We start from the raw sequence: 22472 nt of genomic DNA, 5'->3' as shown, positions 1-22472 counted from the left end.
GGACACAAATAATATTTAACTCACAATTTTCAAATCATTCTTGAAAAGTTCTGGATATATTTTTGTGCAGTTTGTTAATGTCATTTCTAAGTCAACCTCTTGTCCAGTCACAGATTTTTCCAAAGCATCTGTTAGTTCAGCTGCCACACCTGAACACAACAACAAAAGTTAATCTATGAAGTCATAAAATAAAAATGATAAAATAATACATATCTCAGAAATTAAATGGACGGATATCTGCACATGCCATATACCTGCATTTATGCACCATGATAGTAGGACAACAAAAACACATACACACACAAAATCACTAAGGGTTACTAATTTATTATCTGCTGACAGATAGCATTATGCAAATACTATATTTTTCTTTTCTTTTGTTGAAGTCAACTGCCAATGAGGATGAGATAACGAATGAACTACTAGCTTATTTGGTCAAGGATGGGAGAATGAATACAGGGTGTTACAAAAAGGTATGGCCAAGCTTTCAGGAAACATTCCTCACACACAAAGAAAGAAAATATGTTATGTGGACATGTGTCTGGAAATGCTAACTTTCCATGTTAGAGCTCATTTTATTACTTCTCTTCCAATCACATTAATCATGGAATGGAAACACACAGCAACAGAACGTACCAGCGTGACTTCAAACACTTTGTTACAGGAAATGTTCAAAATGTCCTCCGTTAGCGAGGATACATGCATCCACCCTCCGTCGCATGGAATCCCTGATGCGCTGACGCAGCCCTGGAGAATGGCGTATTGTATCACAGCCACCCACAATACAAGCATGAAGAGTCTCTACATTTGGTACCAGGGTTACGCAGACAAGAGGTTTCAAATGCCCCCATAAATGAAAGTCAAGAGGGTTGAGGTCAGGAGAGCGTGGAGGCCATGGAATTGGTCCGCCTCTACCAATCCATCGGTCACCGAATCTGTTGTTGAGAAGCGTACAAACATTTCTACTGAAATGTGCAGGAGCTCCATCGTGCGTGAACCACATGTTGTGTCGTACTTGTAAAGGCACATGTTCTAGCAGCACAGGTAGAGTATCCCGTATGAAATCATGATAACGTGCTCCATTGAGCGTAGGTGGAAGAACATGGGGCCCGATCAAGACATCACCAACAATGCCTGCCCAAACGTTCACAAAAAATCTGTGTTGATGACGTGATTGCACAATTGCATGCCGATTCTCGTCAGCCCACACATGTTGATTGTGAAAATTTACAATTTGATCACGTTGGAATGAAGCCTCATCCGTAAAGAGAACATTTGCACTGAAATGGGGATTGACACATTGTTGGATGAACCATTCGCAGAAGTGTAACCGTGGAGGCCAACCAGCTGCTGATAGTGCCTGCACACGCTGTACATGGCATGGAAACAACTGGTTCTCCCGTAGCACTCTCTATACAGTGACGTGGTCAACGTTACCTTGTACAGCAGCAACTTCTCTGACACTGACATTAGGGTTATCGTCAACTGCACGAAGAACTGCCTCGTCCATTGCAGGTGTCCTCGTCGTTCTAGGTCTTCCCCAGTCGCGAGTCATAGGCTGGAATGTTCCGTGCTCCCTAAGACGCCGATCAATTGCTTCAAACGTCTTCCTGTTGGGACACCTTCATTCTGGAAATCTGTCTCGATACAAACGTACCGCGCCACGGCTATTGCCCCGTGCTAATCCATACATCAAATGGGCATCTGCCAACTCTGCATTTGTAAACATTGCACTGACTGCAAAACCACGTTTGTGATGAACACTAACTTGTCGATGCTACGTACTGATGTGCTTGATGCTAGTAGTGTAGAGCAATGAGTCGCATGTCAACACAAGCACCGAAGTCAACATTACCTTCCTTCAATTGGGCCAACTGGCGGTGAATCGAGGAAGTACAATACATACTGACAAAACTAAAATGAGCTCTAACATGGAAATTAAGTGTTTCCGGACACATGTCCACATAACATCTTTTCTTTATTTGTGTGTGAGGAATGTTTCCTGAAAGTGTGGCCGTACCTTTTTGTAACACCCTGTATATCGAGCTACCATTGCAAAAACCAAGATTTCCCTGAATGTAAACAAAGCGTCTTAATATTTTATCAACAGCTGTGTGATGACAGATGCACTGAAATGTATAGATATTAAGTCACAGATTACAAACATATTTGGTTATATGCCTTGTGGTAAGTTTAGACATCATAGCCCTCCATGCTTCTCTGTCCTCTGCTTTCCTCTTCATTCTGTGGTAACCTCCTTGCAGTTTACTGACATCACACATCATCTGGTATATTCTTCTCCCCTTCCTTCTCTTCCCCAGTATAAAATTACATACTATCCACTTACCTTACTATTCTTTCTTCTCTCTCACTGATCCCATTTAACATTTATTTGGAGGAAATAGTGAAAAGTTGTTTGCATGGGAAAAGAGCCATCAGGCTAGGTGAACGGAAACAGAATACATAAGATGTGCAGTGATGTGATTTTTGCAGAAAATGAAGAGAGACTGATTGAAATGCTAAATGTCCTAAAAGAAGACTGTGTAGTGTACAGAATGAAAATAAACAAAAATAAAACAAAAGGTTTGGTTATAGGTTTAAAGAAAAGAAGAGTGAAGTATAAGTTAGGGCCAGAAAGCATATAACAGGTGGTACATTCAAGTATTAGGGAAACTGCACTAGGGAAAACCTGTATTGTGAATGGGACATCAAAGCCAGAATGGAACTGGTGAGATAGGAATTTCAAAAGCAGAAAAAGCTCTTGGCTAGTGGTGTGAATGCAGAATTAAGGAAGTTACTAGTGAAATGTGTGATATGGAGTGTGGCCTTGTGTGGAACAGAAACATGGACATTGTGACAGCGGGACGAGAGGAGAATTGAAGCTTGTGGTTGGTTGGTTGGTTGATTTGGGGAGGGGACCAAACAGTGAGGTCATCGGTCCCATCAGATTTGGGAAGCATGTGAAAGGAAGTCGGCCATGTCCTTGCAAAAGGAACCATCCTGGCACTTGTCTTAAATGACTTAAGGAAATCATGGAAACCTAAATCAGGATGGTTGGACACAGGTTTGAACCATCATCCTCCCGAATGCAGGTCCAGTGTGCTAACCACTGCGCCACCTCAGTCTGTCTGAAGCTTGTGAAATGTGGATAGGGCACAGAATGGAGAAGATCAGCTGGACTGATAGTTAGGAATGAGGAGGTACTGAGAAGAATTGGGAAAGATTGGAGAAAGCTGATAACAAGGAGAAGTAGTACTGCGTGATAATTAGGCATAACTCACTGTACATATTTATTAGTATAATCATAATGGCAAAGAACTGCAGTTACAACTGCTTTTCCGTACAGTTCTTTGTATTATGATACACTCGTTTGGCACTAGTGTCTTCTACATTTGCAACCAGAACAAATCGAGTAGTTAATAACCATTATAAACAAAATACTTTTCATCAGCTTACTGGCTACGCTCCCAGAAAACACCTTCGTATCCCCATGCATAGACACTTATAACCCCATCAAACATATCAAAGGATGAATTGATACAATTATGCACATGTCTGGAAAGGTCACTAGGCGCAGCGACAGGTCATGTGAAAAAACACCCACGGCAGATTTAACGGCTACCACGGACCACCACAGTCGCACATTTTTCAACCAGCTGATGCTTACAGCAGGGTTCTCCATTGGACCTATTGACAATGATCCTGTGCTACTTTATTTTCTCCTGGGTTGTGATTTGAACTTGACTGTTACCTACTGTCAACATTTCAGTATAAAGCAAGACTTGTCTGTCTGCATAATGCAGTATTGTCTTTGCTCACTGTCCAGCCATCTTTAATGCTTTCAGTGAACGAACTGACAGCATATGGGTGCACTGAGAGCATGATTCATATTTCAATGCTTCCCAGTCGAGCCTACAGGTAGTGTTCTCCTGCACTACTGTATCTGTTCTTTGAACAAACTTAGAGATTACTGTACTGATCAAGAGGTATCCACTTGCAGCAGTTAACATTTGTGTATTTCCAAAAGAGTCAGAAACTATTAGTTTCTGTAATTTATTTGTACATGATTTGTGTTGTTGAAGAAGCAGACTTACAAGAGTGACAATGAGGAACTGCAAGCTCCCTATTCTGGAATAGGACTTGTCAGGCCATTTTTCCCAGTGTTCCAACCATGATGGACAAAACGTTTCTCAGACTTTATAAATGACAGCTTGAGCAGCAGCATGAGCCCATATAGAAACTGACAATCTGGCATGTCTACAATTGCCTCCAGCAATCCCAGCTTTCCAGAAATTCAATGAAGCTCAAGAGGACTTTGTAGTGTATAAAAAATTTTAGAATTTCGGTTACGGGCAAGTGACATTAAGTGTCCTGACCCTCACTATTACCTTTCACAAAAACTCACCCCTTTATCTGACCCATCACTGTTGCTGATCACCACTAATCATTTGCTTTTAAGTGAACATTTTTCTATGAAAATTCAAGTGGTGGCCACTTTTTTAGAGTTCCTTCAACATTAGGCAGTTACACATCACGGATTGCTGACCTGCAAGGCCTGACCAGGAAATGCAAGTTTACATATTCTTGTGGACAGTCACAAGCAGAGACATTAATATGTGGAATTTTGGTTGGAATAGTACAGGACAGTGAAGTACATGCTGTAGCATGAAGACAGTCAGACCCTTTTTTAGCTTAAGTTCGCATATTGTTGGGTTTTCACAGTTCCAGCAGCTCCGGCTTCCATTTCTGCAGACTATGAGACATCAAAACCGCCACCTCAGTCAGCGAATGCAGTACGACCTAGACCGTCTGACGGTGAAACTGCAAAAATGTTATGCTGTCAAGGCAGCAGTGGAGCAGCTCTCACCCAACTGGACAGAAATCAGACCCAACGCAATAACATTTATTCCATCCAGTCTTGGCACAGTTTTCACAGACTGCTCAGTTGTTCTGATTATTTTTCTTTGCATGGTAGTTGTAGTTGTCTATATTGTCTGTCAACAGTGTTTTTACTAGGGACATACAGCAGATGTTTGTTGGAGCCAGCTGTGCAGTCAGCAGTTGAGTGCACCAATGCATATAAATGACATCACAGAGTCAAGTGTAGCACCATGCCATCTTACACTGTCAGCAACAGTTCATAGTATTTCCATTTTATTCTTTTTTGTTACAGGGGCTCAGTCTTGATTGTTAATCTGCTTACATATCTCCGACTGGAATCCCCAAATTAAAAAGCATTATTAGTTAAGCTGTGGATTTATGCTCACCAAGGAATTCCGGTACTACACTAGGCAATTCTGAAATTAATTCATAAGTAAGTAACTACAATCCTTCCTTTGTTTGTAGTTCCAAGAACCACAATGAAAAATATTTTTCAGCTAGATGTGTATACAACCTTTGAGCATCATACACAACACATGGTCCAAGCAATTCAAAATAACGTTCCACATCCAGAAGTGGGTTATTTATGTCTCCAATATGCTTCCTTGTTTTCTCCACGCCTGGTAATGACTTCATTTTTTTTTTTGTCCACACAATATTAAAAGAGTGAGTAGTAATTTATAGCAGATGTTTTGTTTGGTTTTCTTTTGCTTTTGGGACCTAATTCCAAACTACAGAACACAAAGACAGAGCGGCATGTTGGGCCCAACTGACGTAATAGAAGACAGCTAAAAACAGGTACATGGAAAAAGGGCTAAAAAAGACACCATACAGAAACTGAGGTCCAAAGCTAAAAATTACATGGTTTTCACCATATTGTTTTGATGGATAAACAGTAAAATGCGGTCAACAGCCTGCGCGTCATTTCCTAAAACAGCCGATAACTCAGATGGCAAACCCAAGCAGGAACATAACAGGTTAAGAAATGGGCATTCCATCAGGAAGTGATGGACAGTTAAAACTTGGGCACAATGTGTACAAAGCAGTGGGGTAGCACCACTCATCAAATGATGATGCCTAAAAAAGCAGTGCCCAATATGCAGCCTAGTTAAAATGACCCCCTCCCTTTGGCAAGGCTGAGAGTTAGTCCAAGCTGATGGCAGAGGCTTCATAAGAAGGAGCTTATTCCCGTGTAGGGAGGACAATTGGTGATGCCAAAGGGACTGCATCTCCTGACAGACAGCAACACATAGGTCATCGGTGGAAATTTAGGAACTCACGGGCTGAGGTATGAGGACTGCAGCCTTGGCAGCAGCATCAGCAGCCTCGTTTCCTGGCAGACTGACATGACCAGGAATCCAAAGAAACATCACACTGGCTCCACCAAGTGTGGGCAAGTGACGGTTTCCCTGGACCCGCTGCACTAAGGGATGGGCGGTGTACAGTGGACATAGACTATGAAGGGATCTGAGTGAGTCTGAGCAGAGGACACAATTGAAAAGGCTGTGTCGCCAGATGTACTCCATGGCCTGATACAGGGCGAAGAGCTCGGCTGTAAATACTGAGCAGTGTGTTGGAAGCCAATATCAAAAGACACGGGTGACAATGATGAAGGCACACCCAACCCCACGGTCAGTCCAAGAGCCATCAGTGTATACAAAGGTACTATCGCAAAGGACATGTAGGACTAATCGTCTTGGGGTTGAAGCTCTTTTCTTCCGTGTTTTGCTTTAACAATGCGTATGTTTTTGGATAGGGTCCGCCTTTAGCAAAACACAATTTTGTTTTTTAACCCAAACATGTTTCACTGCAGTTGCAGCATCTTCAGAGGGATTTTATTTTTCATCTGTTAAAGATAAAGAGTGTTCTTTGCTGTTTGTATACATGTAGCTATTAGTTTTTAAATTGTAATTACAGATATTTGGTAAAAAACACACAAATTACGAATTCATAGCTTTTTACCACATGGTGTGGTTTTTCTGTTGTGTTGTGTTTCTACAGTGACTGTTTTGTTGCACAGTTTGTCATCTGCAACCACTTATACCTTAAAGTAGATAAACTGTTTAAGACAAAATTACGATTTGAAAACTTGTTATTTCTATGCCTGAAATTATTTAATTCTATTTGTGTGTCTATTTACATAATGTTGAACTTACATGTTTCTTTTAATCATCTTCATCACTATCAAACTCTATATATAGAGTTGCCACTGTCACTGTCACTTTTACTGTTTCACTGCTTTACCAGCTGTAAAAACAAACAAAACAAACATGGCTGGCAGGGAACAATTGAAAGTGTAAAAACAAGATGACTGACAGTGGAAAAGTTGAAGGTGTTCCTGGCGATTTTTTTTGTGTGTGTGTGTGTGTGTGTGTGTGTGTGTGTGTGTGTGTGTGTGTGTGTGGTTTGTTTTGTTTTGTTTTATTTTATTTCTTTGTTTATTTTATGTGTGTGTGTGGGGGGGGGGGGGGGGCGGCTCGGATGGTGGGGGAGGGCGGCAAGCTCTTACCCCCCCCCCTCCCACCCACACACACACACACACACACACACACACACACACACACACACACACACACACACACACAAGAAAAAAAATCCTAAAACGTACTGTAACATTCATTCACTCTCTCTCTCTCTCTCTCTCTCTCTCTCTCTCTCTCCCGATCACAAAAGTGTCCTCTTGTAGGTGATTCTTGAATTATTGTAGACGAAGTAGAAAAATGGTGCCCACTTATTGAAGAGGGTACTCTGTTTTCCACATACAAGTAGAACATTTTGTACTACATTGCAAGGTATGTTGCCCTCACAATTTCAAAACAAGTTACATGTAAAGACTGACTCTACATTCTTAGGCCACCCGTTGTTTGTAATGACACAACATATGCACTTCTTAGTACTGCAGAAAAGAGCTCATTCACAAAATTTGTAAGCCGAGGCGAGCTTATTGAAACAAGTAATGCTGTATACTCTGTGGTGGAGCACTCAGAAAAATTGTTTCAAATGTTTGTATAGAGATCACTGGTTTCTTGCCTAACTGCAATATGGCGGCACTAACAGATGACGGCACGCTGTGACAGCCGAAGTTCGCCATCCAGTTAGTATAGAGATAAATGTTTTGAATCTTTCAGAGTTGTCTGTGGATTTGGTGTGTGTGTGTGTGTGTGTGTGTGTGTGTGAAAGGTTTGTTTTGTTTTATTTTATTTATTTATTTATTTTGTGTGTGTGAGCGTGTGTGTGGGGGGGGGGGGGCCTCGGATGGTGGGGGAGGGGGGCAGAGAGCTCTATTGGTTGGTCTTGTCTGCCCTCAAGGAATTATTAGACAATACTAACCAATACAGCTCTCTCTCTCTCTCTCTCTCTCTCTCTCTCTCTCTCTCTCACACACACACACACACACACACACACACACACACACAAAAACACGTATACAAACAGCAAAGAACCCACTTTATCTTCAACAGATGAAAAATAAAAGGCCACTGAAGATGCTGCAACTGCAGTGAAACATGTTTGGGTTAAAAAACAAAACTGTGTTTTGCTAAAGGCAGACCCTATCCAAAAACATACGACATGTAGGACATTGAGGAACCAAGTACAGTGGGCTACCAGGCAAGACACATGGGAGGACCAAGAGAGTTTCCTATCGAGCATGAGCCCCACGAATTTTGTAGTTTCAATTAACATAAGGGCAACAGGCCCAAGATGTAAAGATGGTGGGAGAAACCAATTGCATCTCCAGAAACTCACACAGACAGTTTTATCAGAGGAAAAGCGAAAGCCATTGACAATACTCCAGGAGTAAAGACAATCAAGACATCGCTGAAGATGCCGTTCGGTGAGACAGGTTTGTGGAGAACTGCAATAAATGTTAAAATCATCATCAAAAAGGAAGCCGGAGATGCCCGGTGAGAGAGAGCCCATTATAGGGACAATGGTAATAGCAAAGAGGACGAGGCACACCGTTTTCCCGCATAAAGTTGTTTGACAAGGCAGAACCTACAAGCACCTTGAAAACTCGGCTCTTTTAAAAATGCCTGAAGGAAACAGGGTAGGCTGTCATGGAAGCCCCATGTGTAAAGAGTACAGAGGATACCAGTTCTCCAGCAGGTGTCATAGGACTTCTCCAAATCTAAAAAAACGGCCACAGTCTGGGGTTTCCACTGAAAACCATTCATGACATGGGTGGACGAAGTAATGAGATGGTCAACTGCAAAATGCCATGCTCGACATCCACACTGTCCATTTGTCAGTAAATTGCGAGACTCGAGCCACCATACCAGCTGTGCATGAATCATACATTTCATCACCTTGCAAACACAGCTCATAAGAGAGATGGGGGTGGTGACTAGAAGGAACGTTTTTGTCCTTACCGGGCTTAGGTATGGGTAGGACAGTGACTTCATGCCAGCTTCCAGGAAATGTGCCCACTGCTCAGATGCGGTTGTACGTGTTAAGCAGAAAGTGCTGCAACATCTAAATGTGAATGGCGTCTGGTCCTGGGGCAGAGAATCAGGATGAACTGAGAGCATGCTCATAGTAAAGGCGGCATTGTAGTAGTCATGATTCGGAGAAGAGAAGGATATCGCCCAAGCCTCCTCCACTCGTTTCTGACGGAGGAAGGCAGCGTGATGGAAAGAGCTCGAAACTTCCGCAAAATGGCAGCCCAAGGTGTTGGATATAGCCATAGTGTCCACAATGACATCATGTGGTACTGTCATGCCAGAAATTGGGGAATCGATTTTGGTTCGAGATTGCGGTCAGAGTTTGGCCCACACAACAGAGGACAGGGTGGAACTGTTGAAAGAGCTAATGAATGAAATCATGCTAGATCTTTTGCTATGCCAAAGAATGTAACGACACTTTGCATGCATCTGTTAATAATGAATAAAGTTTGCCATCGTAGGATGGCAGTTAAAAACGCAGAGAGCACATCTCTGTGCACAAATTGTGTCACGCCATGCCTCAGGACGGAGAAAGGCAGGGTAACGAGGAAGTGCGAGGAATGGAACGTTCTGCATCAGTGAGGATAACATGTGTGAAGTATTGGTTCAAATGGCTCTGAGCACTATGTCACTTAACATCTGAGGTTTCAGTCCCCTAGAACTTAGAACTACTTAAACCTAACTAACCTAACGACATCACACACATCCATGCCCGAGGCAGGATTCGAACCTGCGACCATAGCAGTTGCACGGTTCTGGACTGAAGCACCTAGAACCACTCAACCACCACGGCCAGCTGTGTGAGGTATTCCACCTGGTCATAACAACTGGGAAAATTTTGTTCCTCAAAGGTCGCCAGGGAGGAGTAGAGCTACCAATCAGCCTTAGTAAGCTGCCATTTGGGTGTGCACATGGATGAGGTAGGTGTCAGTAAACAGACAGCAGACGGAAAATGGTAACTTGAGTTGTTGTTGCTGTGGTCTTCAGTCCTGAGACTGGTTTGATGCAGCTCTCCATGCTACTCTATCCTGTGCAAGTTTCTCCATCTCCCAGTACGTACTGCAGCCTACATCCTTCTGAATATGTTTAGTGTGTTCAGCTCTTGGTCTCCCTTTACGATTTTTACCCTCCACGCCGCCCTCCAATACTAAATTGGTGATCCCTTGATGCCTCAGAACATGTCCTACCAACTGATCCCTTCTTCTAGTCAAGTTGAGCCAAAAACTCTTCTTCTCCCCAATTCTATTCAATACCTCCTCATCAGTTATGTGATCTACCCATCTAATCTTCAGCATTCTTCTGTAGCACCACATTTCGAAAGCTTCTATTCTCTTCTTGTCCAAACTACTTATCATCCATGTTTCACTTCCATACATGGCTACACTCCATACAAATACTTTCAGAAACGACTTCTTGACACTTCACATGCTCAAGAAAAATAGCAATGACTTCACATACTCAATGTTAACAAATTTCTCTTCTTCAGAAACGTTTTCCTTGCTGTTGCCAGTCTACATTTTATATCCTCTCTACATCGACCATCATCAGTTAATTTGCTCCCAAGATAGCAAAACTCATTTACTACTTTAAGCGTCTCATTTCCTAATCTAATTCAATCAGCATCACCCAAGTTAACTCGACTACATTCCATTATCCTCGTTTTGCTTTTGTTGATGTTCATCTTATGTCCTCCTTTCAAGACACTGTCCATAGTTTCAGAAATAACAGACCACTCAAGACAATAGGCAAGCTGGGCAGTGCAGGAGGACAGGTCCAAATGGGAATAGGTGAGCAAGGGGTCATGAGACCCAGAAAATATTAGATACAGGCTCCCAGGTAGATGCTATTTTTCTTGACTTCCGGAAGGCGTTCGATACAGTTCCGCACTGTCGCCTGATAAACAAAGTAAGAGCCTACGGAATACTTACATTTGCACGGAAATGAGGATTGACACATTGTTGAATGAACCATTCGCAGAAGTGTAACCGTGGAGGCCAACCAGCTGCTGACAGTGCCTGCACACACTGTACATGGCATGGAAACAACTGGTTCTCCCGTAGCACTCTCCATACAGTGACGTGGTCAACGTTACCTTGTACAACAGCAACTTCTCTGACACTGACATTAGGGTTATCGTCAACTGCAGCTGTGTGGCTGGATTGAAGAGTTTTTAGCAAACAGAACACAGCATGTTGTTATCAATGGAGAGATGTCTACAGACGTTAAAGTAACCTCTGGCTTGCCACAGGGGAGTGTTATGGGACCATTGCTTTTCACAATATATATAAATGACCTAGTAGATAGTGTCGGAAGTTCCATGCGGCTTTTCGCAGATGATGCTGTAGTATACAGAGAAGTTGCAGCATTAGAAAATTGTAGCGAAATGCAGGAAGATCTGCAGCGGATAGGCACTTGGTGCAGGGAGTGGCAACTGACCCTTAACATAGACAAATGTAATGTATTGCGAATACATAGAAAGAAGGATCCTTTATTGTATGATTATATGATAGCGGAACAAACACTGGTAGCAGTTACTTCTGTAAAATAACTGGGAGTATGCATGCGGAACGATTTGAAATGGAATGATCATATAAAATTAATTGTTGGTAAGGCGGGTACCAGGTTGAGATTCATTGGGAGAGTCCTTAGAAAATGTAGTCCATCAACAAAGGAGGTGGCTTACAAAACACTCGTTCGACCTATACTCGATTGCTCATCAGTGTGGGATCAGTACCAGATCGGGTTGACGGAAGAGATAGAGAAGATCCAAAGAAGAGCAGCGCGTTTTGTCACAGGGTTATTTGGTAACCGTGATAGCGTTACGGAGATGTTTAACAAACTCAAGAGGCAGACTCTGCAAGAGAGGCGCTCTGCATCGCGATGTAGCTTGCTCGCCAGGTTTCGAGAGGGTGCGTTTCTGGATGAGGTATAGAATATATTGCTTCCCCCTACTTATACCTCCCAAGGAGATCACGAATGTAAAATTAGGGAGATTAGAGCGCGCACGGAGGCTTTCAGACAGTAGTTCTTCCCACGAACCGTACGCGACTGGAACAGGAAAGGGAGGTAATGACAGTGGCATGTGAAGTGCCCTCCGCCACACGCCGTTGGGTGGCTTGCGGAGTATAAATGTAAATGTAAATGCAGATGTAGATGTAGATGTAGAAAGTGGGTGCTTCAGTGTTAAGGCAGAAAAGGTTAAGTTGGTTAAGAAGATCAGCCAAGAGGGCACCTCTCTGACACGTCCTGGCAGAACCCCAAAGGGAATGATGCTCATTAAAGTCACCGAGTAGCAAAAACTGGGATGTAGAGGCCCAATACGCTGAAGAAAGTCTGCCCTGGTGACATCGAATGATGGAGGAACATAAATGGTACAGAGGGGGAAAAAGTCAGGTGGGAGAGGAATAGGCAAACTGCAACAGCTTGAAGATGGGTATTCAGGAAGATGAGTTGACTATGAATGCCATCCCTTAACGAGCACCATTATGCCACCATCAGATGGAATGCTGACCTCAGGAGAAAGGTCAGAACAAATTGATAAGAAATGTGAAAGCTCAAAGCAGTCATGAGCACGCAATTTTGTTTCCTGAAGGCAGAGTACAAGGGGACACTGTGATGCTAAAAGCAGCTATATATCCTCTTTGTGGGACCAAACGCCGCAAACGTTCCATTGGAGGAGAGTCATGATGAGGAAGAGATGTAGGGGTGTCACCTCGGTGGCTGCCGGCCAAGAGACAGCAGGTGAAGAGACGTTACTACAGGGCACATAAGGAGAAGCATCCTGCTCCATGGGGTCCACAAAAACATTGACTTGCTTATGTGGTCAATCTGTGGAGTCCAATGCTGAAAAATGGTTGATGGTGTGCACAGGCGACACAGAGGCTGGCCAGGCTGTGGCTAACCCATGTCTCCACAATATCCTTTCTTTCAGGAGTGCTACTTCTGGAAGGTTCGCAGGAGAGCTTCTGTAAAGTTTGGAAGGTAGGAGGTGAAGTACTGGCAGAAGTAAAGCTGTGAGGATGGGGCGTGAGTCATGCTTGCGTAGCTCAGTTGGTAGAGCACCTGGCCGCGAAAGGCAAAGGTCCCGAGTTCGAGTCTCGGTCCGGCACACAGTTTTAATCTGCCAGGAAGTTTCATATCAGGGCACACTCCGCTGCAGAGTGAAAATCTCATTCTGGATCTGACCAGTTGTTTGTTGTTAGACAAATAATGGAAAAATTTTATAAATATTATATAGATCTCTACCTCCTGTTCATTGACTTTAAACAAACTTTTGATAGTATTAATAGACCAGCACTGTATAAAGGGTTGAAAGAATTGGGCATCTGTGATAAACTGAGAAGGTTAATCAAGCTAACAATGAAGGATACATAAGCAAAAGTAAAAGTATACAACAGGCAGTTTGACTTTGAGGATGGAGCGAAACAAGGTGATGGCCTCTCTGCAGTCCTATTTAACTTAGAACTGCATAGTATCATACAAAAAGTAGATTAGAGAGGAAAAATAATGAAGATGTCTAGCCAGATACGCACATATGCAGATGATATTGCCATCATGGCAAGGGATGTAACGTAGCTTAAAGAAATATATGGATAAATGGAAGCAGAAGGAACAAGAATTGGACTTACTGTAAATGAAAGCAAGACAAAGTATATGGTTATGTCCAATTCTGAAGGTAGACGAACGCCACAGTACCTGAAGATCTCTGATGCTTCAAAGCTGTTATATGCTTCCATTATTTCAGTGTCCTTCTAACCAATGATAATAGTATGAGAAAACTTATTAAAGAAAGGATACAAGCAGGAAACAAAGCCTAGTATGCAAACCTAAAGATACTCAAGAACACTCTAATTACAAGAACAACTAAATTGAGAGTATACTATTCTCTTGTGCGACCTGTTGCCACATATGGATCAGAAACGTGGACAGTGACAGAAGCAGACAGTAACAGCCTAAGGGCATTTGAAAGGAAAATCTTACAAAAAGTCTATGGGCCTATGAGAGAGGCAGAAGGTTGGAGAGTAAGATACAACCATGAAATAGAGGAGCTTATACAAGGGAAAGATACAGTGAAATTTATCAAATTTCAAAGAATATGTTGGTTAGAACATGTGGAGAGGATGACAGAAGACAGGATGCCCAAACGAATAATGAATGCCAGACTGTGTTCCACCAAAAGGAAGGACAGACCAAGAGCTAGATGGATGGACAATGTGCTGGCTGACCTCGCCAAGATGGGGGTCCATAGATGGAAGAAAAAAGCTGAGAACAGAGAGATACAGAGGGAGATTGTTGAGGAGGCCAAGGCCCACCAAGGGCTGTAGTGCCGAAGAAGAAGAAGAAGAAGAAGAAGAAGAGTCTCCCATTACTTCCACAGGCATCTCATCAGCCATACTTATGGGTACACACCTGACACAGATTTGCTAGTCCGTACGAACTGGCTAGGCACAGACCCTTCCTTTGGCAGCCTCCACAGAATTTTGTTGTTTCTTTTTATGATGTCACACCCTTCAACTTTTCAAAGGTGTCCTATAATTGAGCCAATATGACAGACAGTGTTGAGTGGCGATTCCAGAGGTTCTGGGCCGATGTCTCATGTACTGGCCACTGGTTGACAAACATATTGCATACATGATTCAACCCTGCCAAGTTTGTCAGGTGCATCCACCAGCACAGCCAAAAGCCTGCCAATGTGGAGTATGCCTAACTAACTGTGCTACTGGGTGCACATGGATTTTGTGGGTCTAGTCCATGGGACCATGTGGTTGTTTTTAATAGATGCATACCCTCATTTCCCTTACATGCTCAAAATGCAACAGACCACTACAAAGAATACCAGTAACAGACTGACCACCATTTTTTCTATTGAAGGAGCCCCACAGGCTCTTGTCACCAATAACAAGCCACAGCTTGCACCCACTGACTTTCACTGGTTTTGCACCTGGAATGGAATCAAACACATTATCACAGCTCCCTTTTACCCTCCCTCTAATGGCATACCCTAACATTTTGTATGAATGTTTAAAAAGCAGACAGAACAACTATTAACATCCATGTCTTCTGCTTTCCCTTTTATCCTCTTACTGGACAACACCGACCCACAATCAAAGCCTGTCAGAATTTGCAGACACACCCTCAATGTTCCTTGTTAAATCTGTTGCAGCCCCCATCAGGAGGAGGAGGAGGAGGAGGAGGAGGAGGAGGAGGAGCAGCAGCAGCCACCCGTTTTAAGACATGCATCCCTCTCTGGGCACACATGTTAGGACATATGTCTGATTGGATATGTGGCTCCATCACTGCCCAGGAAGGTCACCAGCTGGTCCTGGTGACCACATCTCAGAGCATCCTCAACAGGCTGTGTGGGGTAAACGCCAACTCTGGGTCTGCCATACAGGCAGGGGCAGCCCACCTTACCCACCCAAAGTGCCAACAACAGCAGTCATAGGGTCCAGTTCCAGGACAACACCCCAAGCAGTTGGTGCACACATTCCCTTCTATAGCCAACATCCATCACCCCCATGGAGCTGGACCCTGACAATACACAGGAGACCCCTGTCTGTGCAAGGTCTGACATGGCAGGACCAGCAGCAAGCTGTGAGTCTGAACCACCATCGTCTTCTCTGTCCATGAGCATAGAAAGTCACACCCCAGCCTTTCTTTGCATCAGGCTCCGCCACACCCATCTCATCCTCCTTGACCCTACCCACAACAGTTCTGGCTCTATGGACCAATTCACGAAGGGAAGGATCTTGTAATCATGCTGGACGTATTGACAGATTACTCAGTATAATTAAGCATACATCCAGAGGGATCATTAGGCATGGTGCAAAAGTATCGAAAGATATAGTCACTGGTACCAGGTTATGGGGCAAAAAACCAGTGGCATATTTGTGGGCTGCCATGTTCTTCCCCAGTCATGCTTGTCACAACCAACAAATGTTTACAGCAAGCTCTCCAGTATAGTTATTGACAATGACCTTGCCCTACATGATTTTTCTCCTGGACTGATCTGGACTTTTGCTGGTACATACCACCGAAGTGTAGCTGTAAAATTGACTTATCTGTCTGCCTAATGCAGAATTGTCTTCATTCACCATTCAACTGCGAGTAGCATTTTCAGTGAATAATGAACAGTATATGAGTGCATCAAGCTCACGGTTTGTATTTACCACTTCCCAGTCAAATGTACAAACAACTTTTTCCAGCACTAACATGCGAGTTTTTTAACAAACTTTCAGAGTACTATATTGGCCAATAGATATTCACCTACAGAAGTTTCCATTTTGTGTATTTCCAGAAGAGTCAGGAACTATTACTTTCTGTGCTTTATTTGTTAAATACGCTGTGCTTAATGAAACTTGTTGAGGAAGCAGGCTTACAACAATAACATCATCTGAATTGAAACAAAAGTTGATGACATAACGTGTGTTCACTTGGAAATGATGATGATGATGATGATGATGATGATTTGACCTTACAGTAACTAATGATACAGAATGGTCACTTCCAAAAGCGTGATCGTTTACGTATAGGGAAGCTAGAGTGATGGTTTCCATAAGTACAAACAACAATATGGTGAGCTATATTAATCCTGTTATGGTTATTTATGTATAGTTATGTCTACTTCATTTCTAAATTATTCAGCTACCCAGAAGCGATCATTTGTGATCAAAACTGGTAGCAAAATAAAGTGATTCATGTTAGCAGCTCTTGGTGTTTTCAACATTATCTCCTATCCACATTGTCTGCAGCCTGTATGTCTCAGTACAGTAATGTCTATGAGGAAGACATCGTTTTCTCTTTGTCAAAATGAAAGAAGGAAGATAGGACTTAACGTCCCATCAATAATTAGATTGTAAGATGCAGTAGATTGTCATAATTGACAAACATGGAGAAGGAAATTTGCTGTGTCGTCCAAAAAGAACCATCATGGCATTCACATCAATTGGTGTAGGAAAACCATGGAAATTGAAATCTAAATCTAAATGATCAGACAAGTATTTTATTTTGCTTTGTTGATAGATTCATATTTTATTGTACGTTTGGTTTTGTACGTTGGTATATGGTTACACATGGTCTGTAAAAAGGCAGCGCACAGCCTACAATCCTCGGAAGAACATCATGATATGTAATTAATGACACACTGTCTTGTCTCGAAATCCACTTCTGGCTTCACGCCCACAGGAAGCTACGCACTGCAAATGAGATACATAGTTATACTCTAATTAAAAGTACTTTGTGATTGACTTCTGAGTGAGTCAAATGGTAGGGATCAGCCACCATCCAACAGTAGTTATTTCTCGAGTAGCACATGCTCTCTGTGTTGCCTGTTTTGTAGGTGTGTGCAGCGCTTTTTGAAGAACGGCTCGCTGCATTCCAATGACACCAACCCTTGCCGCTGCAACACATCGATCACAAAGTGATGTTAATCGGAGAATAGCAGAGAAGAACGGAACTTTTATTCACACTAATCAACTGAATTACAGTCCACGAGGCTACAGTATACCAGCAGCAGTAGGATGACTGAGGACAAGTAGCATTCGCAGTCCAGCAAGATGGAAGCCATGGACGATCGGAGGTGGCGTCTGGCGAGACGGAGGTCCTGGGCAGACGGATATGCGTCCAGCGAGACGGCAGTCCTCGGCAGACGGATATGCGTCCAGCGAGACGGCAGTCCTGGGCAGACGGATATGCGTCCAGCGAGACGGCAGTCCTGGGCAGACGGATATGTGTCCAGCGAGACGGCAGTCCTGGGCAGACGGATATGCGTCCAGCGAGACGGCAGTCCTGGGCAGACGGATATGCGTCCAGCGAGACGGCAGTCCTCGGCAGACGGATATGCGTCCAGCGAGTGGACGACCAGATATGCATTCAGCATAATGGCGACCCTGGAGAGCTGAAGATGATGATCAGCAAGGTGAGAGTCGTGGATGATCACCAGTGATACCCTGTGAGGCGAGAGTCCTGGACAGTTATAGATGATGACCATTGTGGTGACAGCCCTGGACAGTCAGCAGCAAGCTGTAGAAATGGCTGAAGCCTAGTTAGGCACCTCAGAGGAAGTATGATGACTGATTCTTGACCAGTTCAGCCTTGTACACGGTGAGAGCACACTAAGCACACTGCAGTGGAGCAGCCAAGTGGTGCCGTAAATACCCACTAGAGAGAAGAATACAGGCATGCATGCAGTGAGCACATGATCTCAGCAATGGGAACAGATGGACTTGATTGCAGTGCTGTGTATGGCAACATGCATGTGGCAGGCACCTCCCAGTGTCATGGCGACAGTGGGACGATCAGTCGAAAATGATCCGGGCTATTTATATTGTTTGTATATGAACCCCAGAGCACTGCTGCCTACAGATTGTAGACTTGCGGTCCCTGCCTGTATTGTTGGTTGTAGCACAAGTGACTGCCTGGGGCTACAGTACGCCTCCTCCCTTCAGAAGAAATGGCATAGCCAGCTTTGAGGCCACTCAGCACCTGAAGGGAGGAGACACAGGCTCAACGTAGTGGACCACAGTGACAGGGTGTCTGCAGCGAATGGTAGACAGGACTCGACCATCAATGGCTGCTGGAAATGTGATTGTGGTGACGGGGTGACTGTGGCTGATGGAAGACAAGGCTCTATTATCAACGGCTGGCGGAGACATGATCGAGACATTGGCATCTCTGTGGATGACAGGAGACAGACAGAACCACTAACCACTGACCACTGCCAGAGAAGCAATGGTGGCAGCAGGGCATCTGTGGCTAATGGGAGACATGCTCTATCAATGACGGTCCCCCGAGACACAAAGGAACTGGCCAGGCTGGCAGCGAAGGAGGCTGGACCTGAGCAGGAGACTGCGTTGGTGGCAGGAGGAGGCCACACCTGCAGAAAAGGGAGTCACGGCAGTGCCAAAGGGAGCCCTGCAGGCGGCGAAGGTGGCTGGTCAAGTGGCAGAGGTGCCTAGCCTGGCAGCAAAGCTGGTGGCTGGGACAGTGTCAGTGTTGAATGGGCCAACTACATGAGGGCTGACGTGGCTGACCCAGTAACGGGTTGGACGTCAGCAGGGGGCCAGCGGCATCAGCAGTGCATGGTGGCAGAAGTGCTCAGCAACAGGAGCACCAGTGGCAGTCAGAAAAATGTCAAAACACATGTGCGATGTTGGTGGCAGCAGAGGACAGAGCATCTTTGCAGATGCCTGAACTGATACCAAGAGTGAAAATGGATGCATGTCACACTCTGTTGTAGCACTGCACACATCTACTCCTGGTGTGGCTTCATCTGTTGCTTTTGGAGGCACAGCATCTCCTTCCAGCATTGTAAAGATGCTCAGTCCATGACAGAAACAATGGAATATTCTGGGAAAAGAAAAAGAAAACGGAGAATGGTCTTCATCACCACTTTTGTGTTCGTAACTGGAGCAAGCAATGCACTGTAAGTGAGTTGTACAGTTAGCAGAGAGCAATTGAGTTTTTATTTACGTAAATGAACTGAATTATAATAATACAGATGCGGTTCGTGAGCGCACGGTCAATCGAGAACAGTAGAACACTAGAGGATGAGCAGCAGTGAAGAGGCAGAATCACTGGATGATTGGAGATGGTGTCCAGCGAGGCAGTAGCCCTGGATGGTCACACACATGTCCAGCATGACAGTCATCCTGGACAGTTGGAGATGCATCTACAGAGATGTCAGTCCTGGACAGTCGGAGATGCATCCATGGAGATGGCATTTGTGGACACAATCAGAAATGCATACAATCAGATGGCAGTCTTGCAAGGCCAGAGGTGTGTACAGCGAGACAGCAGTCCTGGACCATCGGAGATTTGTCCAGTTACAGGGAATTCCTGGATAGTCGGAGAGCCATCCACTAAGACGGCATCCCAGGACAGCCAAAGATGATGCCCAGTGAGGCAGAAACCCAGGACAATTGGTGGTGATGTCCAGTGAGGTGGAAGACTGGGATGATTGCCCGAGATGATTGGCAGTGATGTCTAGCAAGGTGAGAGCCCTGGACGGGCAGTGGTAAGTTGGAGGATGGGTCGGAGATGAAGTTCAGCGAGTTTACATGGAGGAGACAATCGATGATGGCCTGACAATTTGGACGCAGTGGTGTTTGCTCCTCAAGCAGCTCAGCCACGTACACAGCGAGTGCGCACTGCAGTGGAGTGGTCAGATGGTGCCCTTCATACATGCCTGACAGAAGAATACAGTCATGCGTACAGTGGGCAGAGGATCACATGGATGGGAAGAGGCACCTGCGATCACAACACTGCCAGCAGCGCAGCTGGCGCCAACTGATGCTGTGCTGATAGCGAGAAGTTTTGTCAAAAACAAACTGGGCTATTTATATTATCAGGCTCTTTGTATATGATGTCCCATTGTAGTGTGCCTGCAGATTTTAGATGTGACTACCCGTGGTCCATGCCTGTATGGATGGTTGTAGCACTGGCAACTGCCTGGGGCTACAGTGTCCACACACATTCAGAGCAGTTTTCTGTATAAAACAGTCACCTATTCAGCAAGGAAAAGGTGCTTTATCAAGCGGACATGAGGGTACTGAACATATTCACTGACAGTCAACTTACGAGCTGTGGAATATTTTCTACTTTCAATGAAATTTGGAAATTTGTGGTAAGGTCTTATGGGACCAAACTGCTGAGGTCATCCATCCCTAAGTTTATGCACTATTTAACCTAACTTAAACTAACTTACCCTAAGGACAACACACACACCCATGCCTGAGGGAGGACTCAAACCTCTGACAGGTGGAGCCACGCGGACTGTGACAAGCCGCCTCAGACCACGTGGCTATCCCGCGTGGCTACTTTCAATGAAAAAAGGCATTATTCCCATCACTATCTATCCCAAAGAAGGTCTAGGAAAAAGTCTCAAAAACAGAAGATTGAAAGTCCACATGTTGTTAACTATGACAACACTAAGTGAGCTCAACAGGAGTGAAAAACACATTGAAAACTACCATAAAAACAATTCAGTGAAATATGGCTTTCCTGCTGAGAAACTACACAAGCATCAAATCATCCTGAATGAATTTTCACCATGTATGAAACGCAAAACAATTTTTCTGATCTACATGCAAAGAAAAAATTTAGGTGTAATTTCCAGGAGGCTGCTCACCCTGCAATGTTCACAAACAGAGTTGGAAAGGCTTTCTGTGTATTTAACCTACATGTCGATGAGGTCATTAGCAACAGAGCACATGCTCAATAGGCTACGGATAAAGTAGGAAATTCAGTGCTTCCTTTTCAAAGAACTGGACTCGTATTAGTGGATTTACAACAATCACAGAAACCTAAATCAGTATGGCCAGATGACATTTGACTCTCACTGCTTCTGAATGAGAGAGAACAAAATATTCACTTACCAAGAAACAGACAACATTTGTAAATGGATTCAGGACTTCCTTGCAGATACACAGGAGGCTGTACTATATCCCTCCCTTAAAACTGGTTAATGAAACTTTGTACGTATGCTTTCATGGGATAGTTGACATTATCTTCAAGCATCTATAAGTTGATGTTTTTCAGCATTTCCATAACAGTCTCCTTTGAGTCAAACTAACCTGGGACTATTTTTGCTGCCCTTATTTGTGCATGTTCAGTAACCCTTGCTAGTCCTATTTGGTAATTATGCTACACACTTGAGCAGTACTCTAGTTTTGATCACACAAGTGTCTTCTAAAATCTTGCTTTGTAGAGTGACTGCATTTTCCCAGTATCCTACCAGGCATAATCCACATCACTTCAGGCACTGGGGTGGGGTTACCTTCACAGTCTCGGGTGTTATTGAATTTAGCATATGTTAAAATTCAGGAGTAAGAGAGAGAGAGAGAGAGAGAGAGAGAGAGAGAGAGAGAGAGAGAGAGAGAGAGAGAGAGAGATGACACTATGAACACCATTTTGAAAATGCAAATTTTGGAAAAATTGTTATCTCTCTAACAGTTCTAGATATTTTTTAGAGTTTTTTTTATTTAAAAGATAATTGCTTTGTTATTACAATAGTATCCTCTGTTTGGACATATCTGTCAAAGTTTTTTTACTGTCGCCTTTTGAATTTTTTTCATAATTTCGAGAATTTTTTTTTTCCCCCTTTCAAAAGTTAGATTTTTTTCTGTTAATTAGTACCATGTAGTACTACAT

The 22472-nt window shown here is 43.8% G+C and overlaps 1 protein-coding gene across 1 annotated transcript in view; it reads right to left on the bottom strand.

Moving 5' to 3' along the window:
- Positions 1 to 22472, bottom strand: part of LOC124722396 (lisH domain-containing protein ARMC9-like) — a 209806-nt gene that overhangs the window by 148719 nt on the left and 38615 nt on the right. The window contains exon 8 of the mRNA XM_047247567.1: positions 25 to 149. Within this exon, the coding sequence (XP_047103523.1) occupies positions 25 to 149 (125 nt within the window). The remainder of the gene's footprint in view (positions 1 to 24; positions 150 to 22472) is intronic.

The sequence above is a fragment of the Schistocerca piceifrons genome, chromosome X, assembly GCF_021461385.2.
Source record: "Schistocerca piceifrons isolate TAMUIC-IGC-003096 chromosome X, iqSchPice1.1, whole genome shotgun sequence".
Lineage (NCBI taxonomy): Eukaryota > Metazoa > Arthropoda > Insecta > Orthoptera > Acrididae > Schistocerca > Schistocerca piceifrons.
The sequence above is the reverse complement of the archived record's forward strand: the minus strand, read 5'-3'. Positions and strand labels throughout refer to the sequence as shown.